Raw genomic sequence first — 26173 nt, 5'->3', positions numbered from 1 at the left:
TCTATCAATTTTAGAAATTAGTCCTGTGTTGACCTTTTGACCTGAAAATTAATTGCTGGTTGAATTGAGCGACCTAGCATGAAAATGCACTTCAAATTTCAAGCCAATCGGATGAAAATTGAGGATTGTAGAAAATCTGGCCCAAATTGGCCTTTTGGCCTATGTTTACCTCAAAATTAATAGGTAGTTCAATTCAGTGACCTGATATGCAAATGCTCTTCAAATTTCAAGTTAATCAGATTAAAATTGAGGATTTTAGAAATCAGGCCAATGTCGACCTTTTGGACAATGTTTACCTCAAAATAATTGATGCTTGAATTCAGTAAGCTGATATGCAAATGGTAAGCCCCCCAAAATTCAGTGAGCCCCCAAAATAGGTGGTGGACCAAAGTTTGTTCATGCCATTAAAATTTTTTGGGTCTAATGGGGTCTACAGGGGGGTGCCCCACAAAATATGTATTTACTTTCTTCTCTGAAGCTACACACACAATTTCGATGAAAGTTTACCACAGCCTTCATCACCCATGATGTACTGAAGTTTCTTCATGATATCAAAAAAACAAATTGGGATCTCAGGGGTTCTATGGGGGGGTTGCCCCCCAAAATATGTATTTGTTTTCTTCTCCAAAATTCTGTCCCCAAAAATTTGCCTCAATTGTAATTTCAAGTTTCATCAACATTGTGTGTGTGGTTTCAGAGAAGAAAGCAAATACATATTCCGGGGGGGGAGGGGGAGGGAACCTTCCCATACACAAAAAAATTAGGCACTAATTTTTTTTAATGTCCTGAACAAACTTTGGTACATCATGGCTGATGAAGGCAGTGCTCAAGTTTCATGGGAATTGTGTGTGTGTCGTTTCTGAGACGAAAGCAAATTCCTATTTTGGGGGGGAAACCCTCCGTAGACCCACTTTGGGCCCTATTTTTTTTAATGCCGATAACAAACTCTGGTACGTACCGGGTGATGAAGGCTGTGGTCAAGTTTCACCGTATGTGTAGTTTCAGAGTAGTTTTAAATGTTTGTGGACTGATGGACTGATGATGCGCCATCCCGTAAGCTCCACGGAACTACGTTCCAGGTGAGCTAAGAAGAAGGTGAAGGTGAAGAGGAGAAGGAGGAGGGATTTACACAAGTGCATTACAATTTCAACCTTTTTAGTTCTGTTTGAAAAGTCTCTTCATGTCATACTGTCTGTCCTGTTCATATATTTACAGTGCAAATGCTAATCCCACTTTTGACACATGAGGGCGTTTGATGATTGAGTTACGGATTCGGGAGCAGGAAGAGGAGGAGGAGGAGGAGGAGGAAGAAGAGGAAGAAGACGACGAGGAAGAAGAGGAAGAAGAAGACGAACTAAAAGAAGAAGAAGAGGACGAAGAAAAAGAAGAAGAAGAAGCGGACGAAGAAGAAGAAGACGAAGAAGCGGACGAAGAAGAAGAAGAGGACGAGGAAGAAGAGGAAGAAGAAGACGAACTAGAAGAGGAAGAAGAGGAAGAAGAAGACGAACTAGAAGAGGAAGAAGAGGAAGAAAAAGACGAACTAGAAGAGGAAGAAGACGAACAAGACGAACAAGACGAACAAGACGAACAAGACGAAGAAGACGAAGAAGACGAAGAAGACGAAGAAGACGAAGAAGACGAAGAAGACGAAGAAGACGAAGAAGAAGAAGAAGAAGAAGAAGAAGAAGAAGAAGAAGAAGAAGAGGATATGACGGTGATTGAGTAAAGCTTGTTTTGTTTTTTGTGACCCTGTGGTGCGGATCTGATTTCTTACAAACACAACACATACCAAGGAGTCCGTTGGCTTCTGAGGCACGTTGAGAGGCGGTTTTCATAGACGTGAATTAATACTCCCAGATCTTTTAATTTCCTCTTCAGTCTGCGCTGACACATTAAACAGAACCACCGTCTTCGTGTGGTGCTCTTTCTTACTAAGGACGTGCACAAAAATCCGACAATCAACTGAAAGTTATATTAATTGTGCAAAAACAGCCGCATCTTCAGCACGGCTCCTGCGAGGACAACGGGTAAGAACAAAATTCCCTGTATAGGCGGTGTATATCCTAAGCGCTTTCACTGGTTTGCATTCACGTTTTTAAATGCTTCCAAATTAATGCACCATCGGTTCGGATATTTTGTGACCGGTATAAATGTATAATATGTTTCTTTTTAAACACATGTTACCTCAACAAATTACCAATTATTCTGTTTCTTCCTCCATTCCCGAGTCGCTTTATTTTCCCGACTTTGAAGTACACTTTAAAAACATTATTGATGACCGTGTGATTTGGAACGATTTCTCCGCCATGGAGTCGCGACAACGACGGGTGTTGCGGCGCCTTCGTGAGGAGATTTCGTCCCAGTTGAGTTGCGACCTCGTTTTCCACGTAAGAGTCGACAGTGGACGCTTGTCGAGAATTTCACGCTGAACTGGGAACCCCTTACCGAATTTGTCATTTTGATCGAAAAATGTGCAGTGTTGAAAAATTCCCATTACAAAGAATAATACTGTACGTACTTCAAATTCAAAATGTCGGAACGATTATTTAACTGCGTTATACTTGTATTATATATGTAGTTCATTTACAATTTATCTTGATCAGTCAATTGCTTTCTTTATGGAGTATGGAATATATATTTCTTCTAGCTTTTTTGCTGGCACATTGTTAAACCAAGCGCGCGATGATCTATTAGGCGGTGTATAGGTTTAATGCTGTTGGCTTATGTTCTTATCCATTCCATGATTTTTTTTGCTTCACGTGTTTTAAATAAGTTCGATGTCCTAATATACCCTCAGCGATCGCACAACACAAGGAAACCCGAAGGAGAATTAAGACTATTTGAAATTTTGCTTCCAGTCAGAGACTTTAGTATGTGCTTAAATATAGCGACATTTTTACCTCACGCTACCTGTACGCATCGTGTACTGATCTAACAAGCTCAAATGAGCTAAGATCCTCGTCCTCTTAATGATGACGTCATAAAAAAAACGAATATGACGTCATTGTGATTTATCGGATTTGCGATAAATTATAATCTGTGCTAATGCCCGGCTTGATTCCCGCAAACAAAATTCAAACAGCTTGCCTAGTTTCGGAGATAACGGAATAGGCGATTTCCATTAGCGGCGATATTATGAGGTCAACTTTTTTTTCTCGGAAGAATTTCCGAAATCGGAGATGGTTACTGCCTGCGCGTGGGCTTTCTGCATATAAATGACAAGTTTCACGAAGATCCGATGAAAACTCTGGGTTGTGAAACAAAAAATGTCAAAAAATAGGAATGACGTCTTAAAAATTGATATGACGTCATAGTGATGTATCGTATGTGTGGTAATTCATCTCTGCTAATGCCCTGGTCGATTCCCGCAAACAGAATTCAAAAAGCTTGCCTAGTTTCGGAGATAATTTTTTAGGCGATTTCCAATAGCGGAGATTTTTTGACGTCATAACTTTTTTTTTCTAGGAGGAATTTTCAAAATCCGAGATGGTTACTGTCTGCTCAGGGTATTTTTACATATATATGCCAAGTTTCAGGAAGTTTCGATGAAAACTGTAGGCTGTGAAACAAAAAAGTCCACAAGAAGATGAAGAACAACAACGTGAGTAAAACTTAGAGATCCTCCACGAGGATCTAAAAAGCGCGTTCTGTGAAATACATATCGCCACTGTCTTTACAACTACACGGCCATGTCATTTTACATGAATCTGTCATGTACTCGATCGACAGGGACGAAGGCTTCTGAAGTGGGAACAACAGGTTTAATCTGGACACGGGCACAACACAGCACAGAACATCGGAATTCGGAAGTAGGCGGTCACATGACTGCTAAACCACGCCCCGGTGCACCCAAGTTTGCAGGCATTAGCATAAATGACTGATACATCTCAGAATCACACTGATACAGATGGTGAACGACAGACAAACGTTTATGTTGGATGGGATTTCAGCCTGTGTTCTCTGCATCATGATCAACAAGGTTCAGATGGGAAATATAATTGCTGTTTTGAGGATCGGATCACGTGCACTAAATAACTGTTGAAATCTGGAGTGAAATCTGAAAATGTTTAGACATCGGCGATGTTTATGAGGTTTTTGTGGGTATGTGCCATGACCAATCGGGTTGCTATTGCGTGCCAAGCCAGGCACTCCTTAACCATTTTGTTGCAGTGCTTGAGTGCTTCAGCCACTTGACAAGCGCCGTACACTAGATAGTGGTATGATGCTCATAGTTTGTGTCCCAATCCGGAGATCAGTGCTCCAAGCACGAAGAGGTATGTAGACAGCACACACGGATGTGGTATAAATGGGTAGCTTTGGATTGGTAAAGGGACTGTGTGCGTGCGTGCGTGTAATCCTCATGCTTGGTTACGTGTGTGTGGTGCACGGGATTCACGATTGCATGGAGTGAACTTGCACCGAGGCCCATGGTGCGTGGAACTGTGGTGGAGGTTTCAACTTTTAAACTCAGCAGCGTCCTCCTTTATCCATGCGGCTGTTTCTAAAGCAATTGGTTATTGTATATGAATTGGGTGTGCTTTAGAAAGATTACATGATTTCTCTTTGTGAGTTTCAAAGCAATTTTTAATTTTTTTATAACACCTGATTTCCAAACCGTTTGTCGTATTAACTTGTTTTCCAAGTTAGAGCCAATTTTTTTTCCACATATCACATGACGATTGGCATCTGTTTGTAAAGATTAATGTTTATGCGAATCTCCTTGAAACGTCGATAATGCAACAGTTTTTTTATTTTGTTTATTGAAATTTGCCCAAAACGAGGGTAAAAGCTACTCAATGTTTTTGGATTAGATACAGTACATAGTGTACACAACCGGTCAAAAAATTTAAGAACACCCGCATTTTTTCCAGTTTTTACTGAAATTTAAGCAGTTTAATTTTTCAATGTACTCTGAAATTAAAGCATAGAACAAATAAACAATTGCAGATAAAAAAAGAAATCATGGAATCGTTTTGTTGAACAAAATTTAATCTAAATCTTTGACTCATCAAAGTAGCCACCTTTTGCAAATATAACAGCCGAACATACTCGTGGCATTCTTTCTACAATGGAAATCAAATATTGTTCGGAAAGTTCTGCCCAACACTGTTGCAGAAGTTCCCACAAATGTGTTGCACTTGTAGGTTGCTTTGCTTTCACCCCTCTGTCCAGTTCATCCCAAACCAGCTCAATGGGGTTTAAGTCTGGAGACTGTGCTGGGCATTCCATGATTTGAAGCCCACCGTCTTGTTCTTTTCTTCTAAGGAAGTTCTGATATAGCCTGGAGGTATGTTGTGGGTCGTTGTCTTGCTGTAGGATGAACCCCTGATCAACTAGGCATAGACAAGAGGGTATTGCATGGCGCTGCAAAAAGCTGTGGTCGCCCTTTTGGTTCAAGGTGCCAGTCGCTCTGTGCAAGTCGCCGACTCTGGATCCAGCAAAAGTGCACCAGATCATCACGCTTCCTCCTCCATGTTTGACAGTTGGTGTCACACACTGAGGAACCATCCTTTCGCCTACTCGATGGCGTACAAAAACCCTGCGCGATGAACCGAAGATTTCAAATTTTGATTCATCGTTCCATAAGACCTTCTTCCAGTTTTCAGTAGTCCACTGGCGGTGCTTGTTGTGGTGGCGGTAGTTCCACTGGAGGAAAGCCTCTTTTTCTTATTTTGCCGTCTTAGCAATGACTTTCTTACTGCCACTCGACCTGTCAAACCTGCAGCTCGAAGTGTTCTCTTCACAGTTGAAACTGAGACTTCCTTACTTCGACCAGTGTTGAGCTGTGCTTGAAGCTGCGATCCTGTGAGCCGCCCATCACGCAAGATGTTGACTCTCAGAAACTTGTCTTCTGATTGTGTTGTGGCTTTGGGTCTGCCAGACCTCTTCTTGTCAGAGTTTCCTCCAGTTTGCAAGTGCCTTTTGATGGTGTAGGAAACTGTACTCACTGACACCTTGGCTTCTTTGCAATTTCTCTCAAGGAAAGACCTACACTTTTAAGGGTTATAATTGTCTGTCTGTCTTCCATTGTTAATTGTCTTTTTCTCGCCATTATGACAGCAATATACGACTTCCTGCAGTGCAATATTGTCCAAATAATGCTTCAGAGGTTGAAGCAACACAGTCTGTTCCAACACTGCTTTTATATAGACAGAGAGTTTGTAACTAATCAACAAAAGTTGGGACACCTGTAGGAAGTCTTTGCATCAACTTTCAAGGCTTAATTTACTTCCATTGCTGCAGAACAGCTGCAGTTGCTAACCCATTACTTGTTGGAAAAGGTCCTTTTCAGGGAACAACTCTAAAATTTACATTATTTTTCAGTTTTTGGTTACCTAAACTTTTTTTTTTCACCTCTGGCAGTTTACCGCTTAGCTTTGTACCATTTCAGGTTATTCACTGGAATTGAACTGCTTAAATTTCAGTAAAAACTGAAAAATGGGGGTGTTCTAAAATGTATGACCGGTAGTGTAGTTGGTAATCACACTGACTGCAATTTTCCCCACCGATTACTGAAAAATTACTGATGCAAACCAAGCACAAACTGTGTTCGCGTTCGCGTTCATGAAGCATAACATAGTCTCTTTGCGAACTCCCCTATCCCTGCCCCTCTCTCCCTTGTCCCATCCTCACTTCACTCCCTCCTAATATAGTGCAGCACCCACTCCCTCTCTCTCCTTTCGCTCCCCACCCTCCTCTTGCTCTCCCCCCCTCTCCTCTTGCTCTCCCCCTCTCCTCTCGCTCTCCCCCCTCTCCTCTCGCTCTCCCCCCTCTCCTCTCGCTCTCCCCCCTCTCCTCTCGCTCTTCCCCCCTCTCCTCTCGTTCTTCCCCCCTCTCCTCTCGCTCTTCCCCCCATCTCCTCTCGCTCTTCCCCCCTCTCATCTCGCTCTTCCCCCTCTCATCTCGCTCTTCCCCCTCTCATCTCGCTCTTCCCCCTCTCCTCTCGCTCTTCCCCCTCTCCTCTCGCTCTTCCCTCCCCCTCTCCTCTCGCTCTTCCCCCTCTCCTCTCGCTCTTCCCCCTCTCCTCTCGCTCTCCCCCTCTCCTCTCGCTCTCCCCCTCTCCTCTCGCTCTTCCCCCCTCTCCTCTCGCTCTCCCCCTCTCCTCTCGCTCTCCCCCCTCCTCTCGCTTTTCCCCTCCCCTCTCCTCTCGGTCTTCCCCTCTCCTCTCCTCTCGCTCTCCCCCCCTCTCCTCTCGCTCTCCCCCCCTCTCCTCTCGCTCTTCCCCCCTCTCCTCTCGCTCTTCCCCCCTCTCCTCTCGCTCTTCCCCCCTCTCCTCTCGCTCTTCCCCCTCTCCTCTTGCTCTTCCCCCCTCTCCTCTTGCTCTTCCGCACCTCTCCTCTCGCTCTTCCCCCCTCTCCTCTCGCTCTTCTCTTGCTCCCCCTCCCTCTCCTCTCGCTCTCCCTCCCTCTCCTCTCGCTCTCCCTCCCTCTCCCCTCGCTCCCCCTCCCTCTCCTCTCGCTCTTCCCCCCTCTCCTCTCGCTCTTCCCCTCTCCTCTCGCTCTTCCCCCTCTCCTCTCGCTCTTCCCCCTCTCCTCTCGCTCTCCCCCCTCTCCTCTCGCTCTTCCACCCCCTCTCCTCTCCCTCTTCCCCCCTCTCCTTTGGCTCTTCCCCCTCTCCTCTCGCTCTTCCCTCCCCTCTCGCTCCCCCCCCACTTTATCTCTTACCCCTCCCCCTTTTTTAATATTCCCATCAGCAAAGCAACGGGTGGTATTTGCTAGTATGTAATAATTATAATGCCCCTGATAAGTCGATGAAGAATTTATTTTGTTGACAAAAAGGTGCATGATAACTGATTTTACAGTGTAAGGCTTCAAGTTAACCAAATACATAAAGGGACCTTTTCTTCAATTTCATGTCTGCGACAAAGTTGCCAGAGGCATTTCGTTTTTGTGTTGTCTGTCTGTCCATCCGTGATAGGTTTTTGTTTCTGAGATAACTTAAGAATGGTTTGAAGGGATCAAAGTCAAACTTGGTACAAGTATTTATAATGATATAAGGATGAACTGCTAAGATTATGAGGTCAAACGTCAGAGGTCCCATTCGGGAAAAATTGTTTCTGCACTAGTTTGTGAACCAGTGATGGGATCTTGACCAAACTTGGTATAAGTATTTATTTTGATAAAAGATAAAGTTCTGATTACATTTTGGCATCAACGTCAAATGTCAGAGATCATGTCAGGTGAAAATGTGATGCTTATGAACAGCTGAAGGTATTTTAATCAAACTTGGTACAAGTATGTGCAGTATAAACCTGTCTGCATCCATCCTTGATCGATTATTTGTTATTAAAAGGTCGAGGGTCAGAGGTCACATTAAAACTCCTGTTAATGTGATACCATTGGCTATAGGATTTGAACTAAATGAAGTACATGTACCATAATACATATGTACAGATGAGATAGTGAGGTCAGATTGTCTTGAGGTTTTAGGTCAAAGTTAGAGTAAGTAAAAACTTAACGTGGGCAGAGGCATATCGGTCAGCGTGACGATGAATTTTGTCCAGTTTTATTATTATTATTTAGAACCCAAATTTGGCAAACTTTGTAATCTTCTTTTTATGTACAATTCAATAAGACACTTCACCTGCATTCACAATTATAATGTGGCAGTGTTGTCATGGAACATAGTTCAGCATCCGAGCTGCATCTTCAGAAATGGAACATATTCATTGTTTCTTTCCATTTGACATAACAATCACAGCTTTGTACATTTGCATTGTCAACTGCATTTCTCCTTTTGGTCTTCAAAAGTCCTAAATGTGCTTATGCCACAATTCTCAACATCTGACTTGACTAAACACTAATTCTTCGTTTGTTTACAAACATCCCTTGCATTAACTATTCTTCTTCTTCTTATTATTATTATTATTTTCTTTCAGTTTCTCCAATTTTTACTTGGGGTCACCACAATGCTGGTTGATCACCATTCTCCATCTCCTGTCAATCCAAAATACAAAACAGAGCCTAACATCTTTGCTGTAGACATCAGGCATTAGGAATTTGTTTGCAATGCAGGAGGAGGCCAGTCGGACCAACAAGCCTGCACAATGGTTGCCAGCCCAATGGAGTACCTAAGGTATGGCAGGTTTGGCACATGCCTTGGGCGCCACTTGAAGGGGAGGTGGTGGGCGCCAATGAGCAGGACTTGGTCTCTGTCAAGAATGGAATATTGAAGTTGAAAGACGTCGGATACGAAAGAAATGAATGGCTGATGAGAACTCGAGAGACGCTGGGTTAACAGCCAAGGAGGAATTGGAAAGAGTCATGAAGGGAACACTCGACCGTCTTCACAAAGAAATGGTTGAAAGGTTCGCTCGTTTGCATGACACTGACGCCAAGTTTGGGTTCCTTCTCGATGTCGAGGGACTGTGTTACGGCGCCGACAGTAACGACCTAAAGAAGAAGTGCGAAAATTTGGGCGAATTGTACAGCTCTGATGTTGATGGACAGCAGCTATATGAAGAATTTTGGATTGCAGAATGTTGCTATCAAGTCGGGCCAACATGAAAATATCAAGACCTGACGAGCAGCTCAAATTTATTGTTTGGTATGGAGATGAGAGCGTGTTCCCTGGCAAGTTAAAACGAATATTTTCGTATTTGAGAGCTTTCATGGGTCAAGGCAGACTCTGTGATCTGACTCTGTTGAGTGTAGAGAGAAGAAACTGAAAAAACTAACTTTGAGCACATCATGGACCAATTTGCATCAGAGAAAGCAAGGAAGGTGCAGTTGTAATTTTCATGTCTTGCCATAATTTTTTAATTTAAAGATTAATGAGCTTGGGTTGTATTTTTGAGCTGATATTATGGTAAAGTTATCTAAAAGATGGGTGTCAGATGCTTGGACAGGGGCGCAATTTCAGTGCTTGCCATAGGCGCTATTTTCCGTCGATACGCCCATGTGCCAGACAACCTATGTTTGTGCATGCTCTGTCATTTTCAAATGCTGAGCAGCAAGTACCATTTTTAAAGTCTTTGCTCTGACTCGACCGGGGGGGTTTGAAACGCTGACCTCCCAGACTCATTGCGGACACTCTAACCATTATGCCACCGAGTCTGGTGAAAACAGCTTGTCACGTCTCTTCTCCAACTCTAATTTGGAGTCCCTGGAGATCCTCAGCTACATAACTTGTCATAACCTGTCGTGAACAGAACACATTGCTAAAGTATCTTCAAATATAGGCCGACACCTCAGTCTTATCTGCAAAGTGAAGTCCAGAGATACCAATATCTGAAAAGTGAAGTCCAGAGATACCAGACTCAGCCTCATCACGGGAGATACCAATGATCCTAAATGCCTTGGTTTCCACAGCGTGAAGCCGAGAAAGGTGAGAGGCAGGAGCACCAGCCCAGGGTGGAGAGCAGTACTCCATCAGGCTGCAGATGAAAGCTTTGTATGTGGTCAGGAGCTCAGGTGTGCCAAGGAAGGACTTTGCACGATGGAGGATGCCCAGTCGGTGACTGGCTTTGGAGGCCAGCTTGAAAATGTGGCTTTCCCAGGAAAGATCATGGCAGATAGTGAGACCCAAAATCTTGAATGAAAGGACTTCATCAAGAGGATTGTTGAGAAAGTAGATGGGAGGGGAAGGGGTGAATTCCAGACGGTCCTTTCAGAGAGACTTAGTGAGAGTGTGAGATTTGTCAGTATTGAAAGATGTGTTCCAAGTGTTGGACCAGCTTGTGATTTTATCCAGGTCTGCAGAGTGAAGAGGCTGCTGCTTGCCGATTTGAGGGATGACAGATGGTACAGCAGAGGGTGGAGTCATCAGCTTTTCCGACCCAAATTTACAATCTTCTTTCTTAATGTTATGTTTTCTTTCACAATGTCATAAAACCTTTCACAATGTTTAACAATATGGTCTGGATGAAATGATATATAGTGGAATTATTTTTTGCAGCATCTTTTCCAGGATGGTGTGTTAAGCGCAAGCATGTTGGAGAGGTTACTGGCAGAGCCCACAGCACGTACCCGTGCCATGTGCTTACTAGATCTGCTGCCCACACGAGGGCCCCTTGCTTTCTCGGCCTTCTGCCGAGTACTGCGCAATGACTACCCCTGGTTGGAGCAGCACTTGCTGGAAGAGCTGCAGAATGAGCCGGTAGAAGAGCCAGACCCATTAGCAGGTGCATTTCCAAAACTAATGTGCTCAGCCATTTAATCTTCTTTTTAAAGTTGGTAAATCCGATCCTATTGTATTAAATAAGGCAATTCTCTGTATGTGTGGATGTGTTTTCAAAATGTTTTGGCCACTTGTTTAACCGCATTTCAAAATGCATGTCGTGCGCCTCCCATGCTGCCTTGCGTCATGGGAAATCCTGCCCAAACGCTGAGAGCACCTCCTCAGAGTATGTCAAGAAAAAAAAAATTGGATCATGGCTCCCCCCCCCCAAACATCCTACAAATGGTTCATCTTCTCAAGAGCCACTCATCAAACAGCATAATAAGTGGATAACACTTGAAATCAAATTGGAGGTGCTTCGATGACTTCATAGTGGAGATAGCCCGACAATGGTTGGCCACATTTTTAACCTGAACGAGTCAAGTGTACAGTCCATTCGAAGGAATGCAGCCAAGATTCAAGAATCTGTCGTCCAATAAACTTGACTCTTGGCAAAAATAACATCCAATGTGAGAAAATTGTTTTGAATTGCAGTATTCTAGTGGATTACCCTCCCATGGACGGGTGGCAGAGGTGGTGGTGGTGGTGGTCACATGATTTTGTTGTCCTTCGTGGTTCGGAGATCTGCAGTCGTGATTTTGTTCTTTTTGACATGCCATTTTTTCTGAATGACGTTTTGATTTCCGACTGGCTTTTACGGGGTTGTAATTGAAGATAGTCACGCGGAGACACGCCAAATATGTTGTCACAGCATTTTTTTTGAAAACGTAATGCAGTAACAGGTCATAATGAGCGAGTATGTACATTTTCGATTGTGAGCTAAAGTTTCGTGATCCAGTCATGTATCCTAAGTACAATAAAGCTGTTTCGTGGACCGTTGATGCTACATCTAGGAGGAGATAATGAACACTTAGCTCAATTATTGTACAGATTACTGCATATTGATGTATTATTTGTGTTTGCTGTCAGTTTGTGTGTAGTCTTGGGTATTTGACAGGGTCGAGAACGTATCTCCCCTTCTACAATGCTAAAAGTGGGTCACTTTAAATTCCATTTTCTCAGAACGCATCCCTCCTTTTAAGCCAGGGAGTCCTGTATATCGTTATGGATCTGGTCTGGGGGATAGATTGGAATGGTTATTTCATAATACGAGTTTGCACAAGAATGGTGTAATTTCCATAATCTGCCCTTTTATTTAATATTTTTTTTCCTCTTCATAATGATGGAGGGTAAAGTGCAAGGCCACCAGACGGGCCAAGGACATGCTAGTATAGGGACATCTATTGGGCTGCGTTGTCCATTGAGAACGCCCCATGGGCGCTTCAACGAGCCCCATGGGGATTATAAAGGTGCAGACAGCAAGCGTGCTGGTGGTGTCATGGGGTCTGCAGTGAGTTTTTGCGGTCTATCAGTGAACGTGGCAGTAGTGTACAGTCTTCGGGGTCTGCACTTGTGCATTGGTGACGGTCATTGCCCCTTAGCCTGCTGCTGCTATGTGGGCTACTGCTGGAGAGAGGCCGAGAGCAATGATCTGTGCCGAACCACCACACAACCAGGTCAGCACATGGATGAGGAACCCACACCGTGAGTACGAGCATTGTGGTGCAGCCAGGTTTCTTTGTCTCGTCAGACCCCTACTGAGTCCAGTGTCTCCCCTCCCCGAATGAAAGAGATAAGGTATAATTGCTTCGGCCACTGGGGTTTCGGAGCAAGTCATCATTTATTATCTGCATTATTTATGACTTGATATTTTCCTAAAGACTAAATAACCATATATACTGTATATTGTTATGAATTTCGGTCCGCCTGGCGTGCGATCGGCCACGTAACTCGAATCGCGACCGCGTCGCCCACCGGAACGGACAATTCAGTCGTGACCCTCCTTGGAACTATCGCCAGGAGCTAGTCACGGGTGGGTTTTTCGACCCCACCACAATCGTGCCAATCGGCCACCCACGCAGGATAGGGTTGTTCACCAAACTCGACCTACCTAAGTACCTGCGCTGGTAGTTAACCGGGCGATCGTACCTCGCCGCTGGCCGGCCTAAGACACTAACCGCTTAAGCGGTCCGTTCCGTGCTTCAGTGATAACCGAGCGGTGTTATCGCCGGCCCCGACGGACGTGATTATTTACCGGGTGCTTACACCCCTCCTACCAATTCCTTCCGTGATGCAAGATGGAACTTTCAAACAAAGGAAAGGACGCAACGAAACGGGGAACAGTTCAACAAGCACATTTATTGCACTCATACATTTATTATACAAGCACATATGCAGTCAGGAATGCAAAACACTAACATGCACGTATACAGAACAAAACAATGCAAAAGGTGCTATGACCGTCTTTAAGCAATTATGTACAGTCACTAATATGGTTTTACTTATGGGACTCGGCGCCACAACACGCATTCACACAAAAAGCAAAGAAAAAAGCCACCCTCAAAGGCAAGGGTGGCAAACAGGTTCATGGACCAAATGCGCATGGAACCTGGATGAGCGGCCAGGTCCACGAGACCGAAGGGTCTTACCCACGCCCTCGTGGCGCGATGGCGGACAAGCCACAATATCAGCGTAGCTGCGCCTGGCTTCGTGCCGCTGGCGTGGCCGGCGAGCTCTTTCCGGCGCTCCCCGTCTGCCTTTCCCATCGGCTTCGAGCTCCGTCTCCCGATTTGACTGCCCCGCCGACACTGCAGACTTGACTGCCCCGCCGACACTGCTGCTGCTGCCACTTCTTCACCGACTCCAGACTTGACTTCCACTCCACCGCTCCCACTTTTTCTGCCGTGAGCTGCGTTGTGCTCACGCTTATATAGGCCGAGAGAGGAGCGTCTATGCAAATTTGTGGATCACAGCGGGTTCGGAGGCGGGGCTACACCACCTGATGCTCAGCCATTGGATGGATGAAAAGTGGGCGTGAAGCATTCCTGATCCACTTTTCGAGGCGAAAGCAACGCACACAACCCATGGTACATTGTGTGGTAGAAAAGCGGAGGTGGTGGGAGTTTGAGTTGTAGTTGTTTGGGAATGATGTTGGTGGTGGCGATTTGGTTGCTGGCGGGCGTCGTTTGAGAATGGCGGTGAAGCGATGTTTGCAGGGTGGAGTTGTGGAGGTAAAGAGGCGGAGGTGGTGTGTTTGAGTTGTAGTTGTTTGGGAATGATGTTGGTGGTGGCGATTTAGTTGTTGGGGGATGATTGGTCCAAAATAACGATAGAAAAAGAAAAACGGCTAACTCAAAGGATCGCAGCCCTATGAACACGGAAATTCCCTCTAAACAACGATGGGGAAATCTAACTACACATTTACTTATCGTTATAACTGATCTAAGGACCCTTTATGGTGTATTGCGAATTTCCACAGCCGTAACAATATATTGGTATATTAGTGGGGTGCAAATGTATGAGTCCAGTCGGAAATTTATTGAGATGTGATAAAATAAATCCTTGTACACTTCCAAAAGATTTCCATGAACTCTTAAGGATATAGCAACACTTAAAATAAAAGGAAAAATCAAATCTGCCTTTACGTATTATAATCAATAATATAATTAGTGTGATCCCCTTTTGCCTTGATAAATGCCTCAACAGAACATAGTGCAAGAACACTAACAGCAGGCAGAACATAGTGCAAGAACACTAACAGCAGGCAGAACATAGAGAGCGACCGTTCTTTGTCTCCCGGTCTCTCCCTTTCTTTTGGCACAATCTCAACCTTCCTCAGAGATGACTCCAACTCTTACGAGCTCTGCAGAACCCTGAGATGATCTCAAAAGTCCACCCTCTTGAGGGCAACAAAAACTTCACCCTTTGGGATGTGGTCAGGGCTCCTCCCCCTCTTATGCTGGCCAACATCGCCCCTCTCTCTTTGCCAAGATCTCACCTCGGGGCCTCACCCGGGGAGACATGACAGGAGGTAGGATGTACGATTGCCTTAACCTTAATCCCTAACGATTTATTACCATGCACCAACCCCCGTATGGTGCACAAAGACAATCCTAAAGCTCACGTTACCCTACTTAATCACATCGAGATTGGCGAACTACTCGTACATGCACCACACTGCTTTGTACATTTCTACTTGTTTTAAGGTAATATCCACCCACCGCCCCCGCCCACTCCCTTACAAATGTAACTATTACAAGTCTGAAGACTACGATGGTTCACGAGCGGTATTTGACTATGTAGATTGTTTCAGAAGTCAAGGATAAGACAATGTGATAATTTTTGACCAAGTTATAAAAATGATCAACATGATGTGGTACGAGTGACGGATTATTAGCTGCAAAATGTCGAAAACCCGGTTTCGTTCAACAACTTTAAAAATTTGACCTTTGCATAACCTTTAAATGTCACAAAACAATGTTGTGGACATTAAAATAAGGAAACAGGATATGTGCTATAGCTTATTGGAGTTAGTTCATCGAATAAGGTCGAAAACCCGGTTTGATTCCCACAACTTTGAAAATTTGACCTTTGTGAACTTTAAAGGTCAAAGGTCAAGGATTATGACCTTTGGTGCAAAACTTCCTCTGGAACATTCCAGGGCAATATAACGTCATATTGGCTATATGGCATTTCGCACTCCTCGGATTATCCATACTTTGATGAAATCAGCGTAAAAACAAACTTGAAGGGGTGCCACGGGCAAGGTGTTCGAGATAGAGAAAAATGGTTTCAAGACTTTAGGTGGGGAATGACCTCAACATTATGCATAAAAAATATTGTCATCCTAGCTCTCAAAGTTTGGGCGGTCGTATGATTTTTTTGTCAAAAATCGAAATTTTCTAAGTTCGTAGCATTGTGACCTTGACCTTGGGACGAAAATGAAAAATCGAGCTCCGTGGGGCGATGCAGATGCCATTGGGCTAACCAAATACCGAAACCCCTGCCAGATTCGACAAACCCCTGAGGAGAAGATGCAAATTGAAATCGGCTACCCCCTAAAAACACAATTCTAAATTTTCTAAGTTCGTGACTTTGTGACCTTGACCTTGGGACAAAAATGAAAAATTGAGCTCCGTGGGGCTATGCAGGTGCCATTGGGCTAACCAAATACCGAAACCCCAGCCAGATTCAACAAACCCCTCGGAGAAGATAATTTTTTATGTCAAAATTTGCAATTTGCTAAGTTCGTGACCTTGTGACCTTGACCTTGGGACGAAAATGAAAAATCGTGGGGCTATGCAGGTGCCATTGGGCTAACCAAATACCGAAACCCCTGTCAGATTCGACAAACCCCCTATACCTCTCGTGTTCAGTTGCCTTACCCTTCCTCCCGCCCTTGGTTTACTGAAGCTTGTGGCGAGGCAGTTGTCCTGAAACAACTTGCCTTTGCCTCATGGAAAGCAAACCCAACTGAGGGCAATCTCAGTTCTTTCCACAAAGCTCGGAACAAGTGTGTATCTACCCTCAGGAGAGCCAGAAAACAACATCTTTCTCATCTCAAGTCTGAACTCTCAAACCTCTCTCCCTCCTCAAAATCCTGGTGGCGTTTAATCAAGTCTGTTTCTGGTGTATGTTCCCCCTCCATCCCCTCCCTTACCTCAAATGGCCGCACTGCTGATTCCACACGTGATAAAGCTGAATGTCTAAACTTGGTGTTTGCAGCTAAATCTTGTGTCCTAAACCCATCACTATCTCTACCCACTTTACCCAGTCGCACCCAACTGTCCCTGGACTCTGTATCCTTTTCTCCTGACAAGGTGGAGAGCTTGCTTTCAAACCTCGAGTCAGATTCTGCAACCGGTCCAGACGGCATCAGCCCACATGTCCTCAAAGCCTGCTCTTCTGCTCTTGCTCACCCTCTCTCTGTTCTATTCACCCTCTCATTTGCCCAAGGTCATCTGCCATCTGCTTGGAAATCTGCTAACATCACTGCCCTGCATAAAAAGGTGCAAAAACAGATCCCTATAACTACAGACCAATCAGCCTTCTCCCAATCATCAGCAAGGTGATGGAATCCATCATCGCCTCAGATATGAAATCCTTCCTCTTCTCCAATGGCTTGATTTCCAATCATCAATTTGGTTTCAGACCAGGTCACTCTACCCTGGATATGCTGCTTCTGCTCTCCCATCAATGGATGGAGGTCCTCAATGCCAGACAGGAAATCCGAGCCGTATCCCTGGACATATCACGTGCTTTTGACACAGTCTGGCACCCTGCCCTACTCACCAAACTCTCTTCCCATGGTATTCAAGGCCATCTCCACTCATGGCTCGCAGACTTCCTCTCCTGTCGCAGTCAATGTGTGGCCCTAAATGGAGTTCTTTCATCCCCTCTTCCTGTGCAGGCTGGAGTTCCTCAAGGTAGCGTTCTGGGCCCTGTTCTTTTTCTGGTTTTCATCAATGATCTCTCGGACTCTCTGGAAAATCCTCTATTTCTCTTTGCCGAAGACTCCACCCTCTGCCGTACCATCTGTCATCCCTCAGACCGGCAAGCAGCAGCTTCTTCACTCACTGCAGATCTGGATAAAATCACAAACTGGTCCAACACGTGGAACATGTCTTTCAATCCAGACAAATCTCACACTCTCACCATGTCTCTTCGAAAGGACCGTTTACAAAACCCCCCCATCCACTTTCTCAGCAATCCTCTGGAAGAAGTCTTTTCTTTCAAGCTTCTAGGTCTCACTATCTGCCATGACCTTTCCTGGGAAAGTCACATTTCCAACCTCGCCTCAAAAGCCAGTCGCCGACTGGGAATCCTCCGTCGTGCTCAGTCCTTCCTCGGCCCTCTTGAGCTCCTGACCACTTACAAAGCTTTTGTCCGTAGCCTGATGGAGTACTGCTCTCCCCTCTGGGCTGGTGCTCCTGCCTCCCACCTTTCTCGGCTTCACGCTGTCGAAACCAGGGCATTTAAGATCATCGGCATCTCCCGCAATGAAGCTGAGTCTTTGGGCCTCTCACTCAATCACCGCAGGTTGGTCGGTGGTCTTTCTGTCTTCTACCGACTCCTCTCCAGCCTTGCCCCTCCTGCTCTCTCTGCGATTTGTCCCCACCACATTTCCACAGGGTGCTCAAGGTCCGCCAACAACCCCCTTCTGGTAAAACTACCAAAATCACGAATCACTGCTCATCTTCACTCTTTCATTTCTCTTTTTTCCCGCCTTTGGAATAAACTTCCTCACTCTATTCTTTCCCATTCTTCCCTCCAGGCTTTCAAAACAGCTGTTCACCACCACCTCTTATCTTCCCCCATCCAAATCCTCGATCTTTTCTACCCCCGATAATCCACCCAAGCCCTCTTCCTTCATTTCTCCTGCTTTCCTTCCTGAAAGTCCCTGAAATGTCCATCTTCTCTTCGCCATGTTCCCCGTCCCATCCCCATCCCTCTCCCTTCCACAGTTCACCTAATGTGTCTGTTCCCCACTGTTTTGTCCCTTCCACTCCCACCCCTCTTGTCTCATGCCTCCTTGCTGTGAGTTGTGTGTTAGCTCTCATACGAGCCTCGACCAAGGTATACAAAAAAAAAAAAAAAACATACTCGGAGAAGATGCAAATTGAAATTGGCTACCCCCTAAAAACATGTTTTTTGGGCGTGGCTCCACCCATAATGGGTGCACCACGCCCATTCTCAGGAAAACACAACTAGATCATGATATAAACCTCCCACCAAAATTTTATCAGGATCGGATCAAAACCCACGGAGCTATGCTCGGGACAGACAGACAGACACACACACAACAATAACGAATATAGTGGTCACTTATTTTTTTTCGTGAACCAATAATCAGTCATCACTGTGATCCCCTTTTGCTTTGAGAACTGCCTCAACTCCATTTGGGATCAATTTAGTTAGTTTATGGTTTATGTTTGAATCCATATTTTCCCAATAGTGTTGTCATGTAATGTACTCTTTAGCAGTCACACATAAATTTGAGCTTTCTCTCAAATGTATTCACCCTTCATTTATTCTGTTCAGACAAAGTGTCAGTCAATAATAATTATAATAAGTTAAAGAATATAGATACATATCTTCAATATTATAACAAATTTGTGTTTGAAATCGTGATTTAAGAAAGTTTGGCATTGACTTAAGTGGACTCGTACGTTTGCACCCCACTGCAGATATCCACAGGGTGGTGAAAAATGATGTGCAACTTTTTATGTAACTACAATATATATTTTTTGTTGTTGTTGGTCTATTTTTGTTTTTTCTTGTCAAAAAATACACAGGGTTAGTTCACTTTTTATTTATTACTTGATGACCCGTGAACCCCGTTGTGACAGCCGTTGATGAAAAAAATCATTTCAAGAAAAAAAAAAAGAAGATGGCTCCAGCGAACTATACTGCTGAGGTTGTTTGCATTGATCAAATACTCCCGAAGACTACTTGACTGAATGGGGAATTGATTTGTTAATTTTTTTCGTTGCCTGATTTGAACGAAACTTGATACTCCACACCACAGGAGAATGGTAAGGTGGCCCTAAAATTTTTGCGCTATCGTGTACCATTTTGGCTGTATTTCGGGAACATACATACATACATACATACATACATACATACATACTTACATGATGAGAGTTTTAGTAATATTTAGATAGCAGGAAAAAAAATGCTTCAACAAGCAATAAGGTGTGATATCATGAGTAGTTGTTGAAGTGCTCAATCCAAGCACTGCGCTGCTGGATGACAGCTGCCACATGGACAATGAAGTTGTCACTGACTCGGCTGAGAACTGGAGCTGGTATGTGTCTGATGATATTTTTCAACTCCTGCTATGTGTGTGGGTTGTTTTGTAGACTTTAGCTTTGAGGGACCCCATGGGTAGTAATCTGGGGAGTAGGAAGACGATGGGCTGTCTATCTCCCTCGTATATTTTTTGGTTTGGTGCTGCAGTATCTATCTAGTATGGATACAGTTTCAAATCGCCATGTATGATTCTGTCATTGGTTGTGCAAGAAGTTCCCACTAGCTGTGTAAGTCAGCATGTCAACCTTTTCAGAGAAGCTTGCAAAGCTTCCCTTTGTCTTTATCTTGTCTGGTGTTCTCACTGAAGGTTTTCAACCACTGTGTCCTTTAATTTGGTGTTTCACACTTCCAATGTCTCCAAACATTTCAACAATGTGTTTGATTGGCTTGTATTGTGGAATTCTTGCATTTGGATAGACCCTGCCTTTGTGTAGAAACGTATGACTGTTGTTAAGAAAAAATCTCTAAGATTTGTGTCCGTTGGGGCACTGAGAAATTGTTCGAAATGGTTAAACTTTTATTGTGGGGTGGAGGGGGGGGGACTTTAAAACTTTGTACTTTGGATGGCATGAAAATAAAAAGAGGGTCACATTAGTAAAATTATGATGGCTGTTTGAAAAGTTTCACATCATTTTGGGCCACCCTGTTAATACAGATCTATATAGACCGTGTGCATCATGCAGTATGAAAAATAAATTGACATTACTCACCTCTGACTATAACCATGATTTCCTGCTATCCCATTTCGTCTCATCTTCATCCCAACGTTGAAGAATGCAGACTTGGACAAAATCTCTGCAAGGACCATGGGTCTTGAACCAATACTGGACTTTCAAAGTGATGTATACATGCTAACGAGGCCTTTTGCGCATGCGCTGTGTGTAGTTTCAGTGCCTCATTCCTGCTTTTTAGGGCACTTTTAACCTACCGTCACGAGCACAAAATCTTTAATTCAAATCGTCTTTTTCACAATTTTCAGCATTTACATGAAGGAGTGACGATTTCAAGATTGTTAGCCATAATCGTTGTATTCCTGGATGCAAATTGGACTCACAGAAATGTAGGCAATACGAGAAATATTCATGGATGAGAGGTGTTGAGTTTCTTCCATTTCCTGTTAATACAATTATCGAGCAGTGGAAAGCTCACACACACACACACATACACACACTCTTCTCCTTTGAGCAAAAGATGCAAAAATCTTGGATAATTTCACTTGTGACCCCAAAACAAAATAAATATATTTATAACAGCACTCACCATCTCTTCCCTCCACCCTCCCCCCAACCCCCCACAACATGATTAATAGTAAATACCATTTTAAACTTGCTCTGTATATTGATAAGCCCCAGATATGACCTTCCCATCAGTGTAAAGAAGCACCCAAACCAGGTATGGTGTCACCCGCTGGGAAGTCTGCCTGAAGGTTGGGAATGACCGCATCGTTTTACCAATTGCAGACGTCCATGAATTAAATCCGCAAGCCTGCCATGTTCACACGGGGTAATCCCGCAAGGTTCAAAGTCCACTCACCGGTAGCGATGGTCGAGGGTTTGGGTAGAAAGCACCTGCCCACAGTCCAGGTCTTGCAATGGTCCATGTCATCGGGAGTTTGCAGTACAGGCTGAAGATCTTAAATTTTGGGCAAGTTGAGAAAGTTCTCCAAATCCTTGTGCAGAGACACACCCTACTAAGCGGTTCGGCACATGCACGCTGAGCATTCTCAGGCATATTACGTCATTTCAAAAGTCCTTTATGGAGGGAGGATGTCATGTCTTACACAAGAAAGACACAGGAAAATATTGTTGCAGGTGAGGGGTCGGGTGAGAAGACTACTAGGTGGGGGAAGCTATCTCGGTTCCCACCAGACTCCCCGGAATTGTAGGCTGTCTCACACGGATAATTCCGTGATGTGGCGGGTCGCTTAACAGACCGTGGACGCCAATAACTTGGTTAATCGGGTTACCTAATTAATCACGTGGTTTAATTACCGGGGAACACGCCCTCAGTACGCCTTGTCCGAACCGGATCACTTTACTGGATCGGATACAACCGAGCGACACTGCCAAGGACGTACCGGCTAAAAGGAACGGATCGTTGAGAATAAAGTCCCGGCTAAACTAGGATTTGGACCATGCTGGATCAATGAAAGAAACCACAAACACGAGTTGGGAACATTCTGAATAATGATTTATTTTCAATGGGCGAGGAATGGTATGTGGCACAATAAAGATTTATTGGGGTGTGTTGTGCAAAGATAGGGGAGAGAGGTGTGATGCAGCAAATAAACAAGCAACTTACAAAAGGGGACACAGAGCAGACTTAACGCGAAAATAATAATGATAACGATCTTCTGCAGTCTTACTTAAGCAGACATGTGCCAGGACACACACACGTACACGTACACGCACACACACAGACACAGAAAACCCGATGAAGAGAAAGTTTTGAGTCGATGATCTTGGTACCTTTGTGCTTGATAGCACGACGCTCCACCAATACGTTTCGGTGGGGGGGGGGGGGAATTCCCCATGGTGCGGTACCTGACGGTGGGCGCGTCATCTCTGGCTTCAGCCACACGTGTGGAGACCTTGTTCGTGAAGGAGGAGCTTGAGTGGAGAAGGGGCGGAGTTCAGAGTGTGAGGACGGAGTGGGAGGCGGGACCAGGTAGGCGGCTGGGGTCAACGTCGTGTGGGTGGAGATGAGGCGGAGTCCAGACAGCAGGAGGCGGGTCATGGTGGTGTCGAAGAGGGTGAGGCGAGAGTGGGGGAGAGGCGGAGAAAGAGGTGCAGAGGGATCGCTCCAACCTTTATAGGACCTGCCGCGTGGGGGGAGGGGCCACCCCAAAGCGAACGTCATCACCTGAATCGGCCGCTCCGATTGGCCCCGACCTCTCACTTGGCCCGCTAACTTGGGTCGAAAACCGCCTCACTTCGTTTCCGGCAAGGTCATCTCAGACAGTGGCAATATTCCGCTCCGACCCCACGATATGACACAAATCGCTCACACCGAAATTGGCACGCGAATCGTCCTGCACAAACCCCTGGGCCATGCCCTGGCGACCGGCCGAGGGTCCCGCATGCCCGCTCGGGCATCCGACCAGCGCCGATCAACGCGCGCGCGCTAACGCGGCCCGCACTGTACATTCCCCAGCTCGATCGCAGCTTCTCTGGCCGTAGAGACGAGAAGACGTTCACCATCCGTGGGGAATCCGCTGCTGCCAGCGAGGGCCGAAGGTACATCGTTATGGATAAATCCATGCATGTTTCGTGAGCGGTGTACGTGTCTGCCTTCGAGCACATTCCATACAGTGCACGCGGTTCGGCCATTACGCATGTGGCCAGCGCTCGCTTTCGCACGACTCCGCTAGCGTGTGCGCGGGGTGAACACCAATATGTGTCGGATATTGAGGTTGAAAAGGAACAAGCCGCTTCTACTCCACACACTCGTATCCCGCCCAACATGGCGTGGAGGAGTCTTTGTCGGCCTCCGTACGCGTTTCGTGCAGCGTGGGCGTCATGCTGGCTGTGTTTCCTGTGTTGTGAAAAACACCATTCTTGCAGCCTCTTAGGAGGTATTCATTCGCATGCCTTTTTAATGCAACCGGCAATCTTCGCCAGATCATCGGAAGCTCCAGTCGATAAACACGCACTGCTAAGCGAAATATATGACTCGCTGCACACGTTGGGTTTAGGGCTCGCCTGGGAACGAGGGCTCTGAGCAGCAGTTTCCTCACAGCGGCGCCGCACGCGCTGGCCTCCATAAGGCCCACCTCACAGCGAAGGCGCACGTGGCTGATTTACCTCAGGAATAATCAGACGAAATGAAGAAAAAATGATGTAATCGACCCTAGCTATGAGATCATCGCAATGCACTCCCTTGTTGTCCCGCTGTGACAAAAGGGAAGGAACTATCTACACGTATATTAATGAAATAACTGTCTTGGGACCACTATGTGTTGAATGCATGCAGTTCCAAGAACCGCAACAATATTTAAAATCATTTTACATTTTGTTTGTGGTTCCCCAAGTGTAAAACATCTCAAAGTACCATGCAATGTGTTGCATAAAGCATAGCTTGTATTCCCGCAACTGTCATGCCCTGCAGAATTGGCTCGATCATGTCATGCATGCTCCACTCTGGAGAGTTGCCCTGTTCGCCCTGAATGCATTGTAATATGGAACTTGACTTAGTCTACTTTACTTTTCCCATATCCATAGGAATTCCAGAAGAAGTCCTTACAGCTGTGCCTTCGGAACGCTGCCTGGCTCACCTGTCAGGCTTCCTTGGTCCAGAATGGGAGTCTCTTGCTCTTTATTTGGGTATGTCACAGACAGACATCTCTTGCTGCAAATATGATCACCCATGCAGCACACGCAATCAGCAGATCATGATGCTTGTCAGGTGGCGTCGTCGTGGTGGACATCAAGCCACGGTCCAAGTGCTGTGCCGTGCACTCAGAGGCATTGAAGCCTCATTTGATGCTTTGGATTGCTTACTGAGGCCTACAAATAACTGAGACATTCATGCCATTGCAGAAGACAATTATATATATTTTTGTATGCAATATCAAAGCTCGTGGATGAGCATATCAGGACTTAACAGAACGAAAAGAACAGTAGAAAGAGGTGGAGACACACAAACAGCAGGGTTGAGGGACCCTGCTGTTTGTGTGTCTCCACTGGCCCATCAGGCACGTGCCCCAAATGTTTTTTTTTGCCATGCCCCAAATATTTTTTAATCCCTTGGCTACAATGGGCCAAAATTACCTTGCTCGTACAAAAGAAAAGGGTGAAAATCTTGATATAATGATGCGTAGGGGAGAGCGGGGAGACATGGGCTGACTGAATCTAGAATCCTAAGCTCCTCAAATATTATCAAGCAGTAATAAATCGCACACATAAGCTTGACCTTTATTCGGTATTAGTTTATGATGTCAGACAACTCGTTCCATGTCTCCCCTGTCCCCCGTCACCCCGTTCTCCCCTACCATCGCTTAAACCCTCATGTTTCCAACCATCAAAAAAACGTTGTGCAATTCACGCTTACTATCCCTGTGAGTAGCTGTAGTTGTGGAAGATCATTTTGCATCTTGAATTGTCAAGACACCTGGCTGAGAAGCACAACGGAAGAAAATAGACTGCAGCACCTTGTAATGCTTTTGATTGAAAAAAGTGAGATGGAATATGTGTTGGAGGATTCCATCATTGATCGCTTTGCAAAGACGCACAACAAACGGTACACACTGACACTTCCCAAAAATAAATTAAGATCGGATATTTACAAATATCACTTTCTAAAACAGTCGGTGATTAGAGTTAATAAATAAATAAAGGATGTCACATTGTGTTCAATATATTAGAAATGTTTAATAGTAGATATAAAATGAAGTTTGTGTTTTTACAGAATCAAGTGGAGTTTGTAAACAGATACTTTTTTTGTTTTTGTCCTTTATTCATTGTTTGAATTCACAAATGTTGAAATACATCTTCATATGAAAAATACACCATTTTGTGTCTGTCTGGCCTTGATGCATTCGGTTGTTACTTAACCAATCTCAATCAAACTTGCCAGGGGACTGTGGGTCACATGATGGAGGCTGCAGCGACTTCATTTATCCCCCTCTCCAAGGGGGTTTTCCACTTTGAACAAATGCCATATTAAGGTGTATAAATAGCTTATAGTGGCATTTTACAAAGACTGTTGCTAACAACAACAATAATAATGATAATAGCATAATATTAATGTTATTACAAAACAATATTAACATGAATAATATCCCTCCCTCCCCAAGGGAATTTTTTCCTCCTTGGACAAACGCCATGTTAAGGTGTATAAATACCTAATCGTGGCGTTTCGTGGGGGACACCTCCACCTACCAGAAGTAAAAAATATTCTTAACCACAAACAGGTACAATTACCTTTCTAAACAGTCGCTACTGTTGTTTAACACGAAACTGAAAGGGAGGAAACCCAACGTTCTTGAGCTATTATATGCTTATCACGTCCCCCACAGACTAACGGATCCAAGCTGACTCGACTTGCTAGGCCTCTTGTTGGGCCACAATGATCTTTAGCTCATCAAGGTCTTGAGCAAGTGTGACATGCAAAATTGCCCCCGATACCCTTATGGCCCAATTGTGATCTTTATTCGATGCATAACCCTATTCCTAACGGTTTGAATTTTCTTTTTCTCCGGTTGAGACACTCCAAATCCACCTCAAGAATGAGCAAACGGTGTTCTTTGATCCCAATCAAGTGCGAGAGATAGCTGTGCGTTTGAACCTGTAGGTATGTATTCCGTTTGAACTCCTATGCAGCAGGTGTACGAGTATTAAAAATATACGAAAGTCCTTTTATTTTA

At 44.8% G+C, this 26173-nt stretch overlaps 2 protein-coding genes across 4 annotated transcripts in view; one reads left to right on the top strand and one right to left on the bottom strand.

Annotated features, from left to right (window-relative positions):
- Positions 1–1982, bottom strand: part of LOC147019686 (uncharacterized) — a 58914-nt gene extending 56932 nt beyond the window's left edge. The window contains exons 1-2 of the mRNA XM_085894319.1: positions 1790–1982; positions 959–1084 (exon numbers count right to left, since the gene is read on the bottom strand). The gene's annotated coding sequence lies outside the window, so the exon portion shown is untranslated. The remainder of the gene's footprint in view (positions 1–958; positions 1085–1789) is intronic.
- Positions 1983–2142: 160 nt separating this feature from the next.
- Positions 2143–25313, top strand: CRADD (CARD and death domain containing adaptor protein). 3 transcript variants are annotated; one of them, XM_085894340.1, is made up of 4 exons: positions 2143–2387; positions 10897–11122; positions 12600–12702; positions 24030–25313. In XM_085894340.1, the coding sequence occupies exons 1-4, from the start codon at positions 2151–2153 to the stop codon at positions 24166–24168; spliced, it is 705 nt and encodes a 234-aa protein (XP_085750466.1). In that variant the 5' UTR covers positions 2143–2150; the 3' UTR covers positions 24169–25313. The 3 variants fall into 3 exon arrangements, with proteins under 3 accessions (XP_085750466.1, XP_085750464.1, XP_085750465.1); XM_085894338.1 differs by lacking the exon at positions 12600–12702 and having other exon boundaries at positions 2171–2387; XM_085894339.1 differs by lacking the exon at positions 12600–12702 and having other exon boundaries at positions 2199–2387; positions 10909–11122.
- The last annotated feature ends 860 nt before the right edge of the window (positions 25314–26173 follow it).

Source organism: Eptatretus burgeri, chromosome 9 (genome assembly GCF_056783735.1).
Source record: "Eptatretus burgeri isolate ZD-2024b chromosome 9, Ebu_testis_v1, whole genome shotgun sequence".
NCBI classification, from domain to species: Eukaryota; Metazoa; Chordata; class Myxini; order Myxiniformes; family Myxinidae; genus Eptatretus; species Eptatretus burgeri.
Note: the sequence above shows the minus strand (reverse complement) of the source record. Positions and strands in the feature narration are given on the sequence as shown.